This window comes from Leucopleurus acutus, assembly GCF_964270905.1.
Source record: "Leucopleurus acutus genome assembly, chromosome: 7".
In the NCBI taxonomy this organism is placed as follows: Eukaryota; Metazoa; Chordata; class Mammalia; order Artiodactyla; family Delphinidae; genus Leucopleurus; species Leucopleurus acutus.
In genome coordinates, this window is record NC_139150.1 from 81,175,404 (window position 1) to 81,195,536 (window position 20,133).

General features: G+C 54.4%; 3 protein-coding genes across 5 annotated transcripts; all 3 read right to left on the bottom strand.

Annotated features, from left to right (window-relative positions):
- Positions 1-2,991: 2,991 nt before the first annotated feature.
- On the bottom strand, positions 2,992-4,642 carry RPP25L (ribonuclease P/MRP subunit p25 like). The gene is made up of 2 exons (XM_082842482.1): positions 4,594-4,642; positions 2,992-3,793 (listed from the first exon to the last, which is right to left on the bottom strand). Exon 2 carries the CDS (start codon positions 3,758-3,760, stop codon positions 3,269-3,271), a length of 492 nt encoding a protein of 163 aa, XP_082698608.1. The 5' UTR covers positions 3,761-3,793; positions 4,594-4,642; the 3' UTR covers positions 2,992-3,268.
- A 1,497-nt stretch (positions 4,643-6,139) lies between these two features.
- Positions 6,140-12,461, bottom strand: DCTN3 (dynactin subunit 3). Its single transcript, XM_082843401.1, has 7 exons — positions 12,357-12,461; positions 11,049-11,133; positions 10,281-10,367; positions 8,340-8,423; positions 7,318-7,376; positions 6,644-6,703; positions 6,140-6,452 (listed from the first exon to the last, which is right to left on the bottom strand). Exons 1-7 carry the CDS (start codon positions 12,450-12,452, stop codon positions 6,363-6,365), a joined length of 561 nt encoding a protein of 186 aa, XP_082699527.1. The 5' UTR covers positions 12,453-12,461; the 3' UTR covers positions 6,140-6,362.
- A 963-nt stretch (positions 12,462-13,424) lies between these two features.
- Positions 13,425-19,778, bottom strand: ARID3C (AT-rich interaction domain 3C; the record flags this gene model as incomplete). Of its 3 annotated transcripts, XM_082843686.1 has the most annotated exons (7): positions 13,425-13,602; positions 14,058-14,147; positions 14,379-14,561; positions 15,123-15,412; positions 15,564-15,747; positions 17,537-17,609; positions 19,446-19,778. In XM_082843686.1, the coding sequence occupies 7 exons, from the start codon at positions 19,761-19,763 to the stop codon at positions 13,502-13,504; spliced, it is 1,239 nt and encodes a 412-aa protein (XP_082699812.1). In that variant the 3' UTR covers positions 13,425-13,501. The 3 variants fall into 3 exon arrangements, with proteins under 3 accessions (XP_082699812.1, XP_082699811.1, XP_082699810.1); XM_082843685.1 differs by lacking the exon at positions 14,379-14,561 and having other exon boundaries at positions 19,446-19,763; XM_082843684.1 differs by lacking the exon at positions 14,058-14,147 and having other exon boundaries at positions 19,446-19,763.
- Between the last annotated feature and the right edge of the window lie 355 nt (positions 19,779-20,133).

The window sequence follows — 20,133 nt, forward strand, 5'->3', positions numbered from 1 at the left end:
TGGGCTTTTAGCCCTGACTGGTCATCCTCCTGTACCTCCCTAGGTATCTTTCCCAATTGCAACAACTATCTCACCAGCCTCCTTCCTCTACTCTCAGCAGCAGAGCTGGACTCCTGCTTCAAGAGATTAAAAGCCTTCTGAACTCTGAATTCTCTTATGTCCCACCTTTACCTCTTCACCCATCTGCAGGCATAGCCATCCTCAACTCCTTCCCTCCTGTTCCAGGGAGTCTGCTCTCCTCTTCCCTTTGTGACAGCCATACCTCCATGCTCCAAGGCCCACTCCCTTTCATCTCCCCCAGGAGCCTCACTCTGAGTTAGCCACAATCTCCTGCACCTTTAATCCCTTTCCCTATTGGCTTCCCCCATCAGTCTACAAACAAGTCTCTGCTAATTCATTAAACAAATAAATAAAAGTCTCTCTGTATCCCAGTCACCTCTCCCCTCCCATCACAATAGTTTCTTGAAAAAGCTATCTCCACTTCCTTACTTTTTGTGCCCTTACCTTTTCTAAGAGATTATGGAGGAAGAAGCCATACTACAGTGAATTAAGGAGAAAGTGGGAAGTAAAGAAATTGAATCAGCAATTATACTCTTATGCTCCCTCCCTCCTAACCCTGGTCAGGCTTTCTGACTCTAAAGGCCTCACCTCTCTCTGGCTCCCTCCCTGCAATTCCTCCTGTAGGCCCCAACTAGGCCCTGTAGAGGTCAAACAGAGAAAAGGCCCCAGAACCTAGCCATCTCTCCCTCAGCCTGTGTCCTATCTCCTGATTCTCTGAACTGCAGATCCTGTTCTTCCCAAGGGATTCTGACCCCAGCTCAGTTTCCCTCCACACTACCCCTGCCATCACCCTGGAGACCCCAGGTGGTGCCTTAATGATGAGCTGCCCAATTGGGAGCCCATCCTAGGACTCCCAGAGCTTGTGATGCCACCTTACTGAATCATTCCCTCAACACAGGTCACTATGCTTATTCCCTTGATCATTCCACCAGGCCACAGCAGGCTAGGTCAGGATGGGATGCTGAGCCACAGATCAATAGTCTGCAAGAAGCCTGGTCCCAAAGCTCTGGAGACCAATGATACTCAGAGAGTTGTTGATGGTAGAAGACACTCAAGTGGAGATGCTCAGCGAAAAGGCACTATGCAGAAGCTGGGTGGGAAGAAAAACCCTGAATTAGCCACAAAGAGAACGGGGAGAAGTCACACAGTTGCTGGCAGCAAGACACCGAAGTCATGACCACAGCCTCAAGGAGTGTGTTAGATGCTTCATGGCCCTCTGCAGTTGAGAGGCCCAGCTGGGCAGCTGCTGAGAGGGTTTCCTGTCTCTCCTAATATCCCCTGAATCTCCATCACCCACCCCTCCACTCTGGGCAACTGACCTCAGAAAGCAAAAGATGCAGTGTTCAAAGTTTTGACCACAGCCTGCTGGCCCTGTGGTCCCCTCATCCCTGCTCTAAGCCCCTATTGGCCCTATCCCCTCAGCCTATCACTTCAACACTCAAACTGCTGTGCCCACCCTGCCACATGGGCCCAGAAGAGCCCGAACTTTGTGCTTTCCCGGTGACTGGACACCCAGGCTACTGGACACAACGGAGAAGACCTTAAAATCCAGTGGGAGACGCAATTCACTCAACTCTTCACTGAGTCTACTACTGCCCACAATCCTATTCTGGTTCCTGTACCCCACTGGCTACCACTGCAATCTTCACCACTCTCCTCAGGCCCCTGACCTGACCATGGTGAACCTGAGAGTCTATGGCCAAGATGAGACAGAAAAGGAACAGCAAGGGGTAAAAAGGAAAGGATGAGACTGGAAGGGAAAACGTGGGACTGAGGTTATGTTTTTAAGGAAAAGGCATATTTGTAAGCTGAGTCATTAATAATGAGAGCAATTAACATTTACAGTCATCCCTCAGTATCCTCAGGGAATTGGTTCCAGGAGCCCCCATGGATTTTTTTTTTACCAAAATGTTTAAGTTTCTTATATGAAATGATGTAGTACAGTCAGCCCTCTGTATCCACGAGTTCTGCATCCACAGATATGGAGGGCTGAGTGTATACAGGCCCAGGTTGTATCTAAGAATCGTATGTATATTCCTACATTTAATCCTCCTAACAAGCCTACGAGGTGAGCACTATATCTTGTTTCATGGATGAGAACACTAAGGCACACAGCAGTAACTTGCTAGTGAGTGGCAGAACCAGGATTAAAATCCAGGCAGTCTGGTGCCCAAGACCATGATTTTAACCACTATACTATAATACAGGCATACTTCAGAGATATTTTGGGTTCACTTCCAGACCACCTCAATAAAATGAAGATCTCAATAAAGCAAGTCACATGAAGTTTTTGGTTTCCCAGTGCTTACAAAAGTTATGTTTACACTACACTGTAGTCTAGTAAGAGTGTGATAGCATTATGTCTAAAAAACCAATGTACATACCTCAATTTAGAAATATTTTATTGCTAGAAAATGCAAACCATCATCTGAGCCTTCAGTGCGTTACAGTAGTAACATCAACGATCACTGATCATAGGTCACTATAACAAATATAATAATAATGAAAAAGTTTGAAATATTGTGAGAATTACTGAAATGTGACAGAGATACGAAATGAGCAAACGCTGCTGGAAAAATGGCACTGACAGACTTGTTCAATGCAGGCTTGCCACAAACATTCACTTTGTAAAAAATGCATTATCTGCAATGTGCAATAAAATGAGGTATATGCTGCAGATGGAGAAAAATGACCTGGCAGAGTCCTTAAACCAGCCCAAAACAGGAAGCAGCCAGCCACCCAGGGCTCTAGACACAGTCAGGTTACTGCTTGAGGCTTCTTATCGACTCTAGATCCTCCCAGCACCAACCTGAGCCTACCCTTCCTGTCTCTAGCCTGTGAGCTCCTGGGGGTCAAGAGCAGGGACTCCCACTCCCTTAATCCCACCTCCACACAGCAGGCCAAGCAGAGGCTCATCAGACGAATGGGCAGAACCTTTATTTCCTAACCCACTCCTTGGACCTCTGTCAGAAGGTAGATCAGAGGCACTGTAGGTAGAAGGCAATCCAGAACCCAGCAGAGACACCACACCTGTCACTCTTCATAGCAGTCCCTTTCCACAAGCCAGAGGGAAGTGGAAGCAGGACAGGGAGGCCCACTTCTGCAGACTTAAGTCTTGTTGGGGGTGTTGAGCAGTTACAGAGGCTTCTCAAAGAAGGCCCAGCCATCCTAGACATTCAGGCCTGGAGAACAGCTTGCCAGCAGGTCTTCAAAACCGGGTGTCTCGAGCCCTTCTTCGGGGTCGGGGGCCAGAGCTGGAGATAGGTGTGGGGCCCAAGCCAGGGGGTGCCCCCGGGGGCTGGTAGCCACACTCATTGGGGTCCAGTGGATCTCGGCTGAGCAGTACCCATACCGCAGGCACGTGGCGGCGTACCGTGAGGGGATCTAGGCCTGCGTCGGGTGAGGTTGGCACCCAGCTGTCCTCGGTCTGCAGGAAGCGCAGCTTGGTAAGCTGGTGCAGGCCTGGTACCCGCCGTTTGACAATCTCAGCACAGCTGACAGCCTTGCCTGCAGCCCGGCCAGAACCTGAGAACACCACATGCCGAGCACTGCCACCCTCCAACCGCCCCAGCGCCAGGCCCAGCAGGTTGCGGATTTTGCTGCCATCTCGGACCCGCATCTCCAGGGTATCAGGCGGTAGCTGGGGCATCGGGGAAGGTGCTGGGAGTTCCACAGAGCCAGCCTTCCGGTAGTGCTCCATCCGGCTGCTGTCGTGTCTGAATCTTGCTGCCCACTGCAGGGAAGTGTCAGAGGAATGCTAGGCAGGGTGCCCTGGGCCACCCCCCACCCCCCACCCCGGCTCTCTAGGACGTGGGCCCACTCCTCATCCCAGATTTCCCAGCAACAGGACCATATGCCCTCATCCCCAGGACAGGGGGCCACGCCTGCCTCACCCTGGGAGGGGGCTGTACCCCATTCCTCTGGACAGGGCCATAACCCTCCCCCGACCCCGGAGTCCCTGCGACAGGACCAAATTCCCCAAACGCTGGCCAAGCCCCCTCATCCCAAGCTCCCTAGCACTGGGAATGCACTTCCCTCATCAGGGGCTCCTGGGGACAGGGCCCGGGCCCTCACCCGAGACTCCCTGAGAGCAAGGCTGAGTGCTCCTCACCCTGGGCTCTCCAAGCGGTGACAGGGACAAGGCCCCTCACTTCGTGCCCCCAGAGGACAGGACCAAGCCCCTACGCCACAAGCTCGCCGACACAGAGCCAAGAGCCCTCATCCAAAAGCTCCTCAAAAACAGAAGTGACCCCCTCCCCCACTCCGGGACCCTTAGGACAGGGCCGAGCACCCCTCACCCGGAGAGTCCCAGGGTCGATCCCCCCAACCCAGGTCACTCAGACACCCAGGGGCTTGACGCCGAGGGCTGCTCGAGCTAACCCTGGCGTCGAGTTCGTCGGCGGCCGGGCTCGGCGGTCCCCACCGCCACGGGCCGCCCTCAGTGCCCGGCAGTCCGCAGCGGCCCAGCAGCCGACCTCCCCTCTCCTCCCCGTACCTCCAGGAGCCCCCACCCCACTGGGCTCCTGCTCTCACCACCGCATCCGAACACTCCTCAAGCTCGATCCGAAGCCAAGATGGCGTCTCCCGGGAGCGCGCCGAGGCCGCGAGGCCGCGCTCGCCGGACGGGGCGGGGCCTGAGGGGCGGGGACCCCGGCGCCTCCGCCCGCAAACCGAGAGGTGGGGGGACGCGGAGACTCGGAGCGCTCGGGCTGTCTCAGCTGTTCAGCCCCGGGCAAGGAGCACTCCTATTGGGGCGGAGAGAGCCCTGCGGAGGAGAGGAGCGGCCGTCGGAGGAGTCCCGCGTCCGAAGGATGCGGAGGATTTGGCCCTTAGAAGATGACAGGGAGGGCGTTACCCGTTGAGCACACCGAAGCAGCAAAGGCGGAGCAGCGGCTTTCACTTTGGACAAGAGCAAGAGGTGCCGTTTGAAGTGGCCGCTGCTGCGGGGGCGAGAGCCTTGGCCAGCGAGTTCTGAGCTTGGACCTCACCCCGGGGCGCTGGCGAACCACGGAGGTTTTTCATCAGGCGCAAGTCAAACCAGTTCGTGTGCACAGCGCACTGTGGCTGCAGCACAGGCGGGGGCGGGCCGCAACCGCTGGAGACTCCTGCCCGCAAAACCCCGGGGGCATGTCCACGGAGATTCGTACGTTGCTCCGCGTATAATAAGCGCTCAAATATTTGTTATAAATCATTTGTTGAAAGAATGAACCAGAGAAACAGCAGTGGGAATGGGGAAAAGTAGATTAAGTTGGAAGATACCAGGAGGTAGATTTGACGACTGTTCGGACGAAGAAGGAGGGAAGAGTCTAGGATGACTCCCAGTTTCAGACGTGCTGAATTTGAGATGCCAGTGAGACCCTGCTGGTGGGCTGGTGGGCTGGTGGGCAGGCCAGATGGAAAGGGGCCTGGAGCCACAGCAGTCCCTGAGACCACAAGGGGGCAGCAAACACTTGGTGGAGTGAGGGACCATCAGTTTCTCTGTTCTTTAACATGCTCTCCTTTCCAACCGTACCACCGCCCCCCACGGCCCACCCCCCAAAAGACCCCTGCATCCAAACCTCTTTTAGTCTCCCCTTCTCGGCTAATAGCACCAAGTAGGCTTCCAAGAGAGAAACTTAAAGGCTCCCCTCTGCATTGCACATGCTGCTCCCTTGGCTCTCAAAACCCTGCATGTCACCCTCCAGGGCTGCTTCCCACATTCCTTTTTCTTCTGTGCCCCCAAAGAACCCTGGTGCCACCTGTCCCTCCCCTTTTCCTTGACTGTCTCCTCAGCTAGCCTGTACAGGGTAGGAATCAGGTGGACCCTACCTGTGTCCTCCCCACCTGGTATGGCATCTGACATTTAGAGTGTACTTGGTAAATGCGGGATAAACGGATACATAAAGGAATGTTCCACTCACATCAAGCAAATGAGAGCATTCATCCTGAGAGCTTTACCTCTCCCGGAAAGCCAGACTAGGACGAGTATAGCTCTCAGTCCAACTAGGAGGAAGGCCAACAACTCTGGCCTATCAACCTCATCCCCACCACCATACCCATACAACATCGGGAAGCTAACACACACCTCCAGTGATCTGTACAGTTTATTGTCTTTGGAACAGGACACTGATGAGGGGAGGGGGTGCAAATAGCAAATCTCAAGTAGCCAGACCTCTGACCCCAGAGCCCGACCTGAGTGCAGACTGGTAGGCTGTGAATCCAATAAATACAGAGCTGCCTCTGCTCTGTCCTGTTACAAGGGCAGGTTGGCATAGGGCCTGGAGCCTGGCTGCCCTGGCCCACCCTAGGATGGGAAGCAGCCATCACTCCTCTGCTGGCTTCACTTGCTTGGCAGCCTCTAACTGGCAAAGTAGCTCATCCCACTGCACGAACTGCTTGGAGAGAAGCATTGTCTGGTCGCAGGTCAAGGTGAGAACGGGCATCTGAGAGAGGGAGTGGAGAGGTTTGCAACTGCCTAAAGTGTCGGGGAGCAGGGGGATAGGCAGGCTGGTTGGGATGGGATGAGAAACAGAGCGAGAAATGGAATAAAAGGACAGGGCTCCGGACAACACTCCTCAGGGGCCTGGCTGAGCAGAAAGGATACAGTCTTGTTGTATTCCTCTAGGAGAGCCTTGGACTCCTCAGTGATCTCCACACACTGGTCCTGTGGAGCCAAGGTGTGGCAGAGAAAGGAGTTGGACAAAGCCCCCGCTTCCCACTGCCCACCTCATCAGGGACCCTAGCTCCCCATAGAGCCTAGAAAAGGTAATGTTTAACCCCAGTGCCAAAAGGAGCAAATTTCTAAAGAGGCACTTTCAGGCTCCAGTGTGGGTAGTCTAACTGCAGTCCTAAGGCTGATAGAAGGGGGGGGGCGGCGGTGAACCACACACATAAGCAAATACTCCTGCTAGAATATGCCTCCTTCTCCCTGTCCCCTATTTCTGAACCCTCCTTGACCTTTACACTAGGGCCTGGGAATAGTGAAAAAACAGCTCTTCTACCATAGTTAAGGACACATCATCCCCAGGAATTCATGGGTACCTCCCAACATCAATCTGATACCTCCGGGTAGCCCTACTCTGGGAGGCAGGAGACCTGGATGTGACCGTAGGCAAATCACTTCCCTTCTGGAAGGCAGATGGAAGACAAAGGATAAACCCTAAATTCCCCCTGAAGCTGACATCAGGGAGGCCTGAGGCTGCTTCCCCAGGAGGCAGGGGTGGGGACTAGGAGCCTCATCACCTCTACTTTCCCCTCCAGGCCTCTCCCCTCCCATACCTGCTGCTGGATGTGGATCTGGGCCAAGCGCTGCAGGTGGGCGGCATGCTCAGGAACGGCTGTAAAACACAACGCACACTGCCTAGTGATGCTTGTGCCTTCCCCCGGGACTGCTCAATAGTCTATTAGGTCTTCGGTAGGATTAGAGTATTGAGTGGAGAAGCTAAACAAACGCCAGCTTCATCGACCACTGCTTCTGGACGTGGTGGTGGGACTCCCTGCCCACCTCAGTCTTACTCTAGGACCCAAAGGGGAGGGGAAGATGCAGGCCCCTGGAAGAAGACAAAACCCTGGGGTTCCCAGAGTTGCCCCATACACCCACCCCAGGGCTGTGAGCAGGGCCAAGTAAAGGAAGCTTTGATTATCATGGGATCTGTTCCTTTGCTCTCAGCCCAGCGGGACCAGGTCTGCCGGGCCTAGGGAACAGGGAGCCTGCAGGTGGACTGAGGATGAATGCCAGGTCCCTAAGCTGGCCACCTGGAATCCAACACCCAGAGCCTCAGCCACCATGCTGGGCCCACAGCTTAAGGGTGTCAGATGCTCAGCAGAAAGCTGATCAGGGGTAGGGAGGGGGAGCTGGGAAAAATACCTCTAGAGACAGACAAGATGGCTATCTGGATTCAATTAAAGTCACTGTCTGCTTGTCAAAACCCAGGCCTAGGGACTGCACTAGGCAGTGCGGCAGGAAGAATTCACACACATTGACACACCTGGCAGGAACTCTTACAGTAAAATCTGGGCTCTGCAGCACCCTGAAGGACAGATGCTGAGGGGTGGGGTAGAAGACAGAAGGAATCCCAGAGTTGGAGGTCGCTGGCCTTACATGAGTGTCCTTGGTGCCAAACTGCCTGACATTCTGAAGCTGAGCTCTCTGCCCTGGAAATTTTAATCCCAGTGCAGGTGTCTGGTACCCCCAGGGTGAGATAAAGACAAGGAGCAGAGCTAGCCTGAGCCCAGGGAAGTCCTGCCCATCCACCCACCTCCCCAAGTAGAGTAGTGGAGCTGCAGCCCCAGAGAGGTACCTTTGATATGAGTGCTGTCCAGCATGGGCACCAAAGCCTCCACCTGCTCCAGAAGCGCAACCTGGGAGAGGATAAACTGCTCCTCTGAGGCATAAACAGAAAAGGCAGTGGCAGTGAGGCGAGCCTGGGCACAGCCACTCCCATGCAAGGGGCCGATGAGATAGCTGAGCCTGGAGCTTGGGGCAGCTAGTCTGCCCACTGCCCCCTTCGCTATGTGCACATTCCCCCAATCTGCCTCCACCTCTCTTGGATGCCTCTGGTCTGACCTATCTTGAGCCCAAGGAGCCTCTAAGTTCCTCCAAATCCTACCTTTCTCCAAGTTTTAACTCTGAGGCCCCTTCCTCTAGCTTCCTATCAACAAACTCAGAGCCCCTCCTAGGCCACAGGAAACAAAGTACTTCAGACTTGGGTACCCACATGCAAGGGCTCCTGGGAAGGTCTGAAAGAGGAGACGTGGAAAACTACCAGGCAGGTTCTGCTCAGTGGATCTGAGAGGCACAGACAATTACAAGTTCCTGGAGAGCTGGGACACTAACAGGACAGTCCAGTGAGGAAAGCAGGACTGGAATGACCCTGTGCACAGGGGGTTTCAGTGGCTGCAGAGTGGGAAGGGCATTCAAGAAGGGAGGACTGTTATGTCAAACATTTGGAGGCAAGAATGCTTGTCAATTAGTCGAGGAAAAAGAATTCATTTGGATGAACTGGAGCAAAGGAGAGCACAGGAAACAGCTAGATGGGAGGGTAGATCTGGAAGTCTATAGAAGGCTTGGAATGGCATGCTAAGGAATTAGGAATTTATCCTAATAGGGAGAGAGACACACACACACTGAGGTTCCAAACTAAACAAAATGGCATGTTGGAAATGTGTTTTGGGAAGATGATACTGAACCACATGCAAGAAGGGGAAGACTAGGGTCAAGAAGAGGACTTAGGAGACTGCAACTATTCATGTACAAGGGGATGAACATTGAGGCAGTGGCAACAGGGAGGCATGGAGAGGCTGGATTTAAGAATCAGTGCAGGAGGGACCTCCCTGGTAGCGCAGTGGCTAAGGATCCGCTTGCCAACTCAGGAGACATGGGTTCGAGCCCTGGTCTGGGAGACTATGCCACAGAGCAACTAAGCCCGTGCGCCACAACTACTGAGCCTGCATACCACAACTATTGAAGCCCGTGCGCCTAGAGCCAATGCTCCGCAACAAGAGAAGCCACCGTAACTAGAGAAAGTGCACGTGCAGCAATGAAAACCCAACGCAGCCAAAAATAAATAAATTAATTAATTAAAGAAAATAATAATCGGAGCAGGAGAAGACCTCCTGAACTTGGTGTCTAAGCCACAGCAGTGGCTCAGGTATGTTCTGGTTCGCCATTGTATACCTCACACCTAGGATAGTCTGGATCACAGTAGATGATCACTTTTGAATGCATGAACAAACACAGGTGCTTGGCAAGCCATACCTCGTGGAGTGGCTAACTAACTGATAAGTAGACATTGCTAAGACAATAGTTCCTGCCTAGAATTCTGAAATCCCAGCGCTTTCTCACATGAAAGAAAGATGTTGAAACTCATGCCTATAACCTCACCTCTCCCAAATGCAATGCTCTCTGCCCCTACCCTTTCTTAGAAGCTCCTATGTCTACTGAGCAGAAGTAAGGAAGGTTCCGAAGGAAAATCTTAGAGGCAGGCCATAGATAGAACACCGGAGTAGCTTCCACTGTGGCAGGCACCATGGTCTGCAGCTGGCTCTGAAGTATACTGTACCCAGTGCCTACTAGAGGACCACAGGACCACCTCCAGCCTCAGTCCAGAACCAGGCCAGATTCCAGAAAGCAGCTTCCAGGGCTGTATCCAGGAGAGGGCGGGCAGGGAAGCTATCTCTGTGCCCAACTTCCCCCACAATCCACATCCCCAGATGCATATGCACATACTGTCCAGCACTACCTGCTAAGATGAACTGCAGCTTAGAGGCATCAGGTATGGCAATGCGGTCAATGTACTCAGGATCCAGGTATTTGATCAGGTCTTCAACTAGAAAAGTAGCAAGATGGAAAATGAAATAAGGTTGGGGAGTGGGGATCTGTCTTGTGAGGGATATTAGGGGAGGTGTCAGCCTTGGGGAGACCCTTGAGTGAGGAGCTGACACCCTCAGCGTCCACCAGGCCTCCACCAGGTCCCCTATCCCCACTTCCCTGTCTCTACCCTCTGATCACCTGCTGGCCAGCCTCAAACTTTAAAACCCTGGGGCCCTCAGCATTCCCACTGATCTATCCTCAAGGCTGGAAGGCACCTTGCCCCTCAGTGCCACCAAGACATGCCAGAGCTTTATCTGATTTCTAGTTCCTGAACAGGTTGCTAGCTCTGACATAATCAAAAAGGGCTGGTTGAGCCAAGACTGGGGCTCTCAGTGCCTGATTTCTTTCCTGCCTCTGAACCTTGCCTGTGGAAATTGCATACCCCTCGTCCCTCCTTCCCCCAGGGGACCTTTCAGGCAGCGCTCTTATCCCATAACTTAGGACATTGCCATGGGCTTGGGGTTTCACCACAAAATAGAAAGCACACCCCAATTCACCATTTCATCAGGGCAATGTCTTCACCTGCTATCCCCAAAGGGCAACTCCAGTGACCTACTAGGCTGAAGAGCCTGGGCAGGGAACCAGGAAGCACAGGCTTGGGAAGGAGAACAGGCAGACACCTCATGGAAGCACTTACTCTTTTTGTACAGAATCTTCACCCTCTCCCTCTTGCTGGCGATGTTCCCCAAAGCCACCTGCACCTTGACCAGGCCATCGGCCACCTATTGGGGGAGTGGAAGTTAATTCCATGATTTACCACTTGGCTCAAGTCTTGGAAGAGATAAAGAACCCTCATTCCCTCAGACTCCCAAACCTCCTTGTCCCAGCTATCGTCCCCTTCTCTAGTATTAAAAGAGATTCAACCCTACCTTCCGGGAATCCTCAGTGTGAAGGGGGAGATAATCATGTACTCCTTGGGGAGTTTCAAGTGTGACTGGGGAGGTGAACTACTTTAGAGTTTATGGGGCACTAGCATATACTATCTATTCCCTGATTCCTCCTTTTGGCTGAACCTACCTAGGCTTTAAGGGTAGAGGATGAGGAATTCCAATATTAAAGGGTTGAATAGAGGGAGAGGCTATGGAAGTGTATGATATCACACAGGTTTTAGGTTAGAGGGTAAGGAATGACAATATTCAAGGGTCAAATATAGGGGGAGGCAAAGAAGACTGCGTAGAAGCAGCCAGAGACGTAGGAGGAAAATCAGGAGGATTTGCGTCATAGATGTGAAAGGGAGAGAATGTTCTGAGAAGTCAGTTCTCACATGGGACACAATCTGTTAGTGACAACTAATTCCACAAGAAGTGTACAAACAGACATCATTACCTCTGAGGCACTCAACTCCAGGGTGTGCCTGACACTCCACCTTCAGTGAAAAGTCTTTCCATAGTTAAAGAGGGGATGGAAGGGAAACTGAGCTGCACAGTTGTCAAAATTCAGTCACTGGTGGGAAGGAGTGCCAGTCCATATCTGAACACTCAGTACCCAATCCCTTCCCCTCCTAATCCCGGCCCTCCCAGACCACACCTCTAACCCCCTGAAGCCTTCTTTAGCCACCTCCGGTCTGCCTCTTTTGGGGTCCTATGGACCTCTCTTTACACAATTCACTTAGCAATTACGCAGGGCTCCACAACGGCCCTTCCGGGCTTCAGCTCTTACTGAAACTCTGATTAGTCAGTTTCTCGAGTGTGTCAGGTCTCCCCAACTACCCCGCGAGGGCAAAGGCGGAGTCTCCACAGTGAGCCCACCTCAGACTCACAGTGCCCTTCGTGGGAATGGACTCCGAGGGCCCGATATGCTCCAGGAGGTCTCGAACCTTTGTTATTTCAAAGGTCGGGCTGCGGGCAACGGGACTCTGGAGCGGTAGCATCCATCCCGAGGACCAGGCCAGTAGACGGCTGTTGCTTTGCCCCAGAGAGGGACCACTGGACCCCAGATAGCTCACCTTCCGCGAGCCGCGAGACCCGCCCGGCCCGTACACCCAGCGCTCCAGCTCCTCCACACGGGCCTGTAGCCGCTGCACATCTGTCACAGCCGCCATAGCTCCCGCCGCTCCGCCTCAGCCAGGAACAGCCAGAGGGCGGGACGTCCGTCCAAGTAGAGAAGGCGGGCCAATCCGAGTGGACGGGCTCCCCTGAATACAGGAAGTGATGCCACGATTCAGCCCTTCGATGCCGGAAGCAGCAGGCAGGGCCGACGAAAGTTGTCAAAAGCTGTCTTGTAACCTAGGCGACGGCTACCCGTCAGGCCCTACCTTAACTTCCAGCCCCTGCTCGTCAAAACAAACTTTGCCTTTATTCCAGGGTACCAAATTCCAGGGTACCAAAGAGGTTTCCCTACCCCATTCTCCGAGGTTGCACATATAAATATATATACCCATTATTCTAAGATTGGTCCATTCCCATAGAATAGTAGGAAGCCCCGTGAGTCTTCCTAAGGTTCAAGTTGGAGTCTTCTAAGGTTCAAGCGATTACGTGTCGTGCCAAGGACACTCAACATTGTAGTGGCAGAATCGGGATTTGAACTCAGGCAGTCTGATTCATGAGACTGAGCTCTCCTACTCATGGCCTTTGCTATTCTGTCTTCTCTGAGAACCCCTGGCCCAACACAGCCTGTGCATACCACATAATTCCTCCCCGACCCACAGGCCCAAACAAGAAGGAAAGGAGGCACTGGAGAGGGAGGGACCACAGCTTTATTATCCAGATGTGACCTGAGGGACATCTTCACAACACCCCAACTCAACCCTTCACCTGGCTCCTGAAGAGAAGCAGGTCTGACTCGAAGAGGTGGAGTCCTAGAGATGATATTGACACAAGGGAGCACATGAGGAGATGATGGGGGTTACCGGGGGAAGAACTCTTTGGTAGATGCTGCTGGAGTTGGCCAGGGAGGAGATGCCCTCCTTTTGCAATGAGGTAGATGTAACATCAGAAGAAATCTCTTTGGCTTCAAGTCCACATGGCATGGTTGAAGGGGGGAGTGGCCATTCCCAGGTCCTAGAATGGGCACCTTGGAAGAATGGGTTGGAGGGGTGTCTCCTCCCCCCTCAGCAATGGGGTTGGGACTCTCAATTTCAGGTGTGAGCTCTCAGGGTGAGGCGCTGGAAGGGGGCCCCATCAGGGGTGGGGGTGCAGGGTTGGCTGGGCCCTGGGAAGCTGGCACGGGCTGGCAACGGGCAAAGAGGACGCCTGGCAAAGGGGTGAGGAGATGGTAGAGGGAAAACACAAGCAGAAAAAGGTGAGGCAAAGAAACAGAAGAGGGAAATAAAAAAGTCAGTGTCCTGATTGCTAGAACACCACACACAGAGCCCTGCCGTAACCAATGACGAAAAGCCCCTTGAGTCAGTTAGAGACTCCTGTGCCAATACAGATACCCTCCAACAACTAAACAAGAAATATTTACACTGATACATAGGCCCATGACAAGACATCCCATGGTATTCATGCCAGAGAGGCCATGCCTTGGATCCCATGCCAGACACCCCCTTTAATCCATGCCAGTGTAGCAATCCCCTGAACCCCATGTTACCCATGCAAGTTTGGATATCTCTGAACCTCATGCTAGTAGAAAAAGTCTAAAATCCCCATGCCAGTGTAAATACCCCTGACCTCATGCCAGTATAGACAGCCTGCAGTACCCATACCAGTGTAGACCACCCCGTTGATCTCTAGGGCCATGTTGATACTGCTGATACCACTGCCTGCCAGATTGAGAGGCCCATCCAACTGCTCTTCTGTCCAGGAGGGGGCAGGGGAGTCACATTTTGGGGAATCAGACTTCAGACTTACAAGCTCCCCCCTCCATCCCTATAGAGAGCCCCCATTCCAATTCCGCCCCACACCTGTAATCACAGAGTTGTCTACTGAGGGATCTATCTGCCCCACCTCCAATGCTATGGGGTGATGGGTCTGTCCTCCCTCATTGCACAGGCCCTAAGCCCTCTCAGCAACAAGCCCCTCCTCACCCCTCAAGGGAACCTTGCCACGGGGCAGGAAACTGGGGGGTGCGCCGTGTCGAGGTGGGTCCATGGGCCCCATCAGCACAGCCCTCTTCTCTGGGGGCTCCTCTGGTGCCACCTTCTCACGTGCAGGTCCAAAGCCTAGGCCCACAGGCAGTGCCAGTCGAGGGGTTGGAATTCTGCTCTCCTCTGAAAAAACAGGTCATTTAGCTCGCCTGACCCAACCAACCCTGTCTCTGCATCTGGTTCTCCCCACAGGCCTGGGACCAAGGGAGGTCATCCAAGCTCAAGCACCAAGTTCAATCTCCCCTCCCATCCAGTCTCCGAATAGAGGCTCTGAAGCTGGAGAGCCCCAAAAGGCCAATATATCTGACTAGGTCTGTCCCAGACAATTTGGGGGATTTCCTTGCTTTCGGTTGTTAAATAAGCCAGGAAAAACAGGAGGCATAAACCACATGCAAATAGGAGCCCTGGTGTTGAATGAAGCTGCTCTGGAAAAAGTACCTTTTCCTGAGCTTCAGGCCCACACCGCAGTAACCCATACCCCAGAGCTCCCAAGGCTTCATTGACCCCAAACATCAGGACCCCTAAACCTGAGCATGCACCAAACCTCAGTGCCCCGTCAGTCCTTACTGTCCCCATACTTCGATGCTCCCAGACCTCAGAGTTTCCACGTTTTAATGTTCCCTATATCTCAGCCTCCCCCTAGGTCTCAGAGACCCTCAAAGTTCAGCCGCTCTCCCCTCACACCTTTCTTAATGGGGCTCGGGCTCAGCTGCGCGCAGGCGTGCGCCGGCAGGCCGGAGGCGGAGCCCCGAGCAGTGCGGGGGCCGGGCGTGGGCGCGGGAGGGGCGGGCCCGGAACCCGAGGCGGGGCCAAGAGTGCCCCAAGGGGACTGCCCCGCCAAGCCGAAGAGTGGGGCGTTGGTGTAAGCTTGACGACGGCCTTCCCGCCGGTTGCTGTCGATGGCGGCCTGGAGCTCCCCCGGGGAGCTGAGCGCCCGCGTCTCGCACTCGTACGGGTACAGATACTTCATGTACCTAAGGGCGGACGGGGTGGGGTGGGAGGCTGGGCCCAGCTGATCAAGCCCCACCCCCGGACACGAACCCCCGGGGCCCTCCGCGCCCCGCGCCCCACCCCCGCTCCCGCGCCTTGCTCCCACCGCTCGCGCGCGCGCGCGCTTGGCCTCACTGGGTGCGTAGAGTGAAGGCGGCCGACGTGATGGTGGTGGGCAAGCTGAGGCCGCGCGTTACCTCCCGCCACACCTTGCGGTTGATGACTTCCACCAGACCGCCCTTGGCCGTCACCAGGCGAAACAGCGCGTACAGGTCCAGCACCTGCTTGGCCATGATAGGCACACGGTTCACTGGCGTCCCTGGTCGGGGGGTTGGCAGAGAGTCAGGACACTAAGACTGAGACCCTGTCTGCGGGCATCCTCAGGGACTCGAGGAGTCGGCTGCCTGGACCTGCCTGGGTGAGCCCCAGGTACAGGGCGGGACCGTCAAGAAAGGCGGGGAACAGGGAGGGATGGGGAGGTGGGATTGCAGGCAGAGCCCACAGAGCCCCCAAGGCCTCCATTGTAGCAGGAAGGGTGGGAGGCTAGACCAGGGGTTGGCAAACTTCTTCTGTAAAGGGCCAGATAGATGGTAAATGTTTTAGGATTTGCAGGCCAAACAGTCTGTCAGAACTAATCCACTCTGCAACTGCAGCCTGAAAGCAGCTATAGAGGATATTTAAAGGAATGAACGCGGCTCTGTTCCAATAAAACTTTATTTACAGACTCTGAAATTCGCATTTCACACGTCCAGAAATGTTATTCGTCTTTTAATTTTTTTCACTATTTAAAAATGTGAAAAACATTCTTTTCTCATGGGCTGTTAGATTTGGCCCGCAGGCTTTAGTTTGCCGACCTCTGGGGTAGACCATAGGAAGGACTTCCTGACTGTGCTGAAGAGCCAGACTCCCCTAAGCAGCGGCCCGGGGTGGCTGCCAGAGGCGGGAGGATGGTGGATGGGAGAAGAAGCAACCCCCGCCTCGGCTCGCCGACTCCGCAGTCCCCGCCGCCCCCGCCGGCCAGTCCTGACAAAGGGGCCTGTCTGCGCTGAGCGATGGGCCCCAGTTAATTCCTTACCGATCCCGTCCCCTTCCGCTGCCGCCTTTGGACCCGAACAATTAGCTGCGGCCTGATTAATGGGGGGAAATTATCGGTCCCGCGGGATCCCCTCCCCCCGCACAGGGAGCAGAGGAAGGCAGGGACCTGAGGGAGGCAGAGCTGGGAGGAAGGGGGCGCTAGGATCTGCTGAGACCACCCTACCGCACCCCCCAGTGGAGGGGAGACCAGGAGGAAGGGGCAGGGAGGGGACGTTGGGACCAGAATGACCCGGCCTTTCTGGGGAGCCAAAGGATCTGGAGCCCCACGGAGGGTTCCTGGTTAGGAAGGGACCCGAAAGGGGTTCTGGGCCTGCGGTGGGGGCCTGAGGGACTTTGGCCAGCAGCTGCACTAAGGGAGGGGGGCAGTGAAGCCAGTTAATTAGCAGCTTATCAGGCCGCACTCGTGGAGTGAGTTAATTAGCTTTGTAGAGAGAGATAATGAGTCAGTCTTCCGACCCATGAATCTGGGGAGAAGCCTAAGTGATGGACTGCCGCCCAGCCTGATCCCCTCCTGGACCCTTCTTGCATTCACTTCTGGCTCTGAGATTCCCGGAAAGGAATTCCTTCTCCTCCACAGCCCCTGCCTACCCCTTGAGAAGTCCTCCCTTCAGTCTAATTCCAGTCCTTCCTGATGCAGAACACCTTGGGTGTTTCCTGCCTGAAGCAAGGGGAAACTGAGGAGAGACAAGGCTGGAAGAGGACCAAGGCATTCCGATCCCACTCCCCCAATTCTGGGAACCCCCCCACCCCAGGCCAGCCTCCTACCAGTTCCCCCTCCCACCCTCCCAATTGATCCCACACTCATTAACCTGCCAGTGGGCTGGCCACTAATTAATCCCTGGGTGGAGAAGGGGGGCAGGGTCAGAGGTTAAAGACGCTATTGAGGGCCCAAAGGATACATGCTGCCAAGCCCAGGCCTCTGCAAAGAGGACCCAAACTGAGGACTAAACCCTGGGGTTTCCCTTCCTCAAGCCTGGTAAGTGGGGGTCCTTCCCTTACATCAACCCACTCACCCCTCTTCTGCATGAAGCTAAACAGGTCATCCAGAAATTCTTTCCTCTTGGGGTCTGCATCGAGCTCGTACAGCTGGGGAAAAACTGAGGTCATTTTCCAGCTCTGCTACCCAGCCCCCACCCCACCCCGGGACCCTTTGGACTCCAACCCCCAGATTACGGATCCCCAGCTGAAGGGGTAAGTAAGTTCTGAAATGTAGACTCCCTGAGAGAGCATTGGGTTCTCTCCCCTGGGGGCAGGTGTGGGCACTTTTTTTCCTGATACACAGAGACCCCTCTACTGGCCAGTGGTGCCCTGGGCAGCTCAAACCAACCATCTGGGGAGTAGGGGAAGAGAGAAAGCTACGGAGGCTTAGCCTGCCTTCCAGAGCCCCTGGGAGGAAGTCAGGCTGGCGCTGTGTTCCACATTGAGGAAACCGACAGATAGATCTGAGCCACTCATTCACTCATTCATACCTGCAAGGGCTTCTTGCTGTTCACATGTTTGTGTGCCAGGGGTGGGGATGAGGGGCAGAGATGCCTCTAACCCATCCCTCAGGCAGGGTGGATGCTCAGAAAAGCTCCTGGATGGAAACCTTGGGCCCCTCAGCCCACATATCTTCCAGGAACAGCTTCCTGCATTACAGAAGCTGCCCCACAGAGGCAATGGCCCTGAACCACCCAGGATCTGTAGGGTCAGAACTTGAAAGGTCCAGGGGTTATCCCACCTATTCTCAGTCACCTGGAGCTCTACTTCCAGTATCAGCTCTCAAATACCCCCCAGGAGGGACAATCCCTAAAGTAACAGAGTCTTTTACCCAGAGTGACAGTCCCTACATAACACCCATAGGTAACACTCCACCTGCCAATAAGAACTCTCAGAGCAAAAAAACACCCATGAGTAACAAACCCCAAAGATGCACCTTTAGATCTACACTCCCACAAGAACTGAGCCCTACGTCTTAAATGGATACCCACAAAAAACACACACAGTCTCCAAGTAATAATCCCCAGAATTACACCCAGGAGAAACAGTCGCTAGAGTCATATCTCCAGAGTAACAGAGCCCCGAGTAACACTATCAGTTTTACACTAACACCACAGAGTCTAAGCATAGATGAACACTTCTGGAAAATACCCAAAACCAACACCCTACGAGTAACACCACCAGAATAGCACACCTAGAATCTCAGCCCTGCATAACATCTTCTTAATGACAGCCTAGAGTAGTGCCTTCGAATAACATCCAGATGGGTTCCGCAGGGATGAAGAACCTCAAATTAAGGCCCTGTGAGTAAGGTCTTATCATTCCCAACTGTACAGGAGCCCTTTAATCACACTGCGGCTGTAGTGGCCATCACAGGCTGGGAACTGTCACCCATAGAACTCAGGCCGGGGAGAGGACATGGGTGGGGAGAATGTGACAAGGAAGAGATGAGGTGGGTATCAGCTTGCCAAAGGAGCGGCAACCTCCATTCCACTTCCAAGACAGAAGTAGACAGCCCAGGACACCCCCACTGGTCACTGGAATATGACCTTGTGACTTGATGTGTGAGAAGGTATGGTAGTGCTGGCACTGGGATCCCCAGATCCCCCTCCCTCAGAATCCTTGAAGGCTCCTGCACCCCTCCCACTTTCCCTTCCAGCTTCACCAAAAGCCTCCAGTCTGTCAGCCTCCATGTTTCTGGGCGTCTCCTGCACCTCACGGTGTGTGCCTACGCACTTCTTTCCATGTCTCAGCATGTCTGTCTCTCCCTCCCAGTCCCTGTCTAGCCTTCGGTCTTCCCACTGTCTCTCTCCAGGTCTCTATGTCTCTGTCTTTCCATCCTGCAGAGCGCAGTGGGGTGGGGGTGGGGGGCTACTGATCACCTTGCTCTGCTTTTGCCCAGAGAGTAGGAAGGGGGAGGGCCTGACACTGAGAGGGTCCTACCTGCTTGAACTGCTCCTCATAGGTCCACTCATGGGGATGAGGTCCAGGGGGCTGGCTGGAAGGTGAGCTGGTGCCCCGGGTCCCTGGGTGGCTCTCCTCGGCTGCCTCCTCTTCTGTGCCAGCTTCCTCTCCTTCCTCATCCTCTTGGGCATCCTCCTCTTCCTCAGCTCCAACCTCCCCCAAGCCCCCGTCAGGGGCCTGCAGGGTCCGGGATCCAGGAAAGGAAGGCCGCGGCGGTGGTGGTGGTGGGCGTGGAGGGGCCAAAGGCCCCACCCCCTGGGCCAGTCGGGCTGCCTGCTGTCTCTGCAGGGCCTCCATTACAGCTTCCAGGCGCAGTCCCCCCACTGGTGGGCCGGCTGGCACCAGGCGCTGCCCTGAGGAAAGGGCTGCCTGTGGAGGAGAGAATTATGCGTGTTGCACCCGCTCCCCCAAAGCCCCCAACACAAGGGGAGGTGGTTATGGATTCAGGGAAGTGCAGGGGGGCCATAAGGAAAAAGACAGAAAGACAGCTTTCTCAGAGGTGGACAGAGAGGTAAAAAGAGCAGGAGAGACAGAGACCAGACCCAAAGAGACAGAAACAGACGTTGACCGAGGACAGGTAGAGACTGAGCAGATCAAAGAGGGTGACAGGGACCAAGAAACAGAGAGAGATGGAGGAGAGAGAGATCCAACAGAGAGGGAGAGAGAC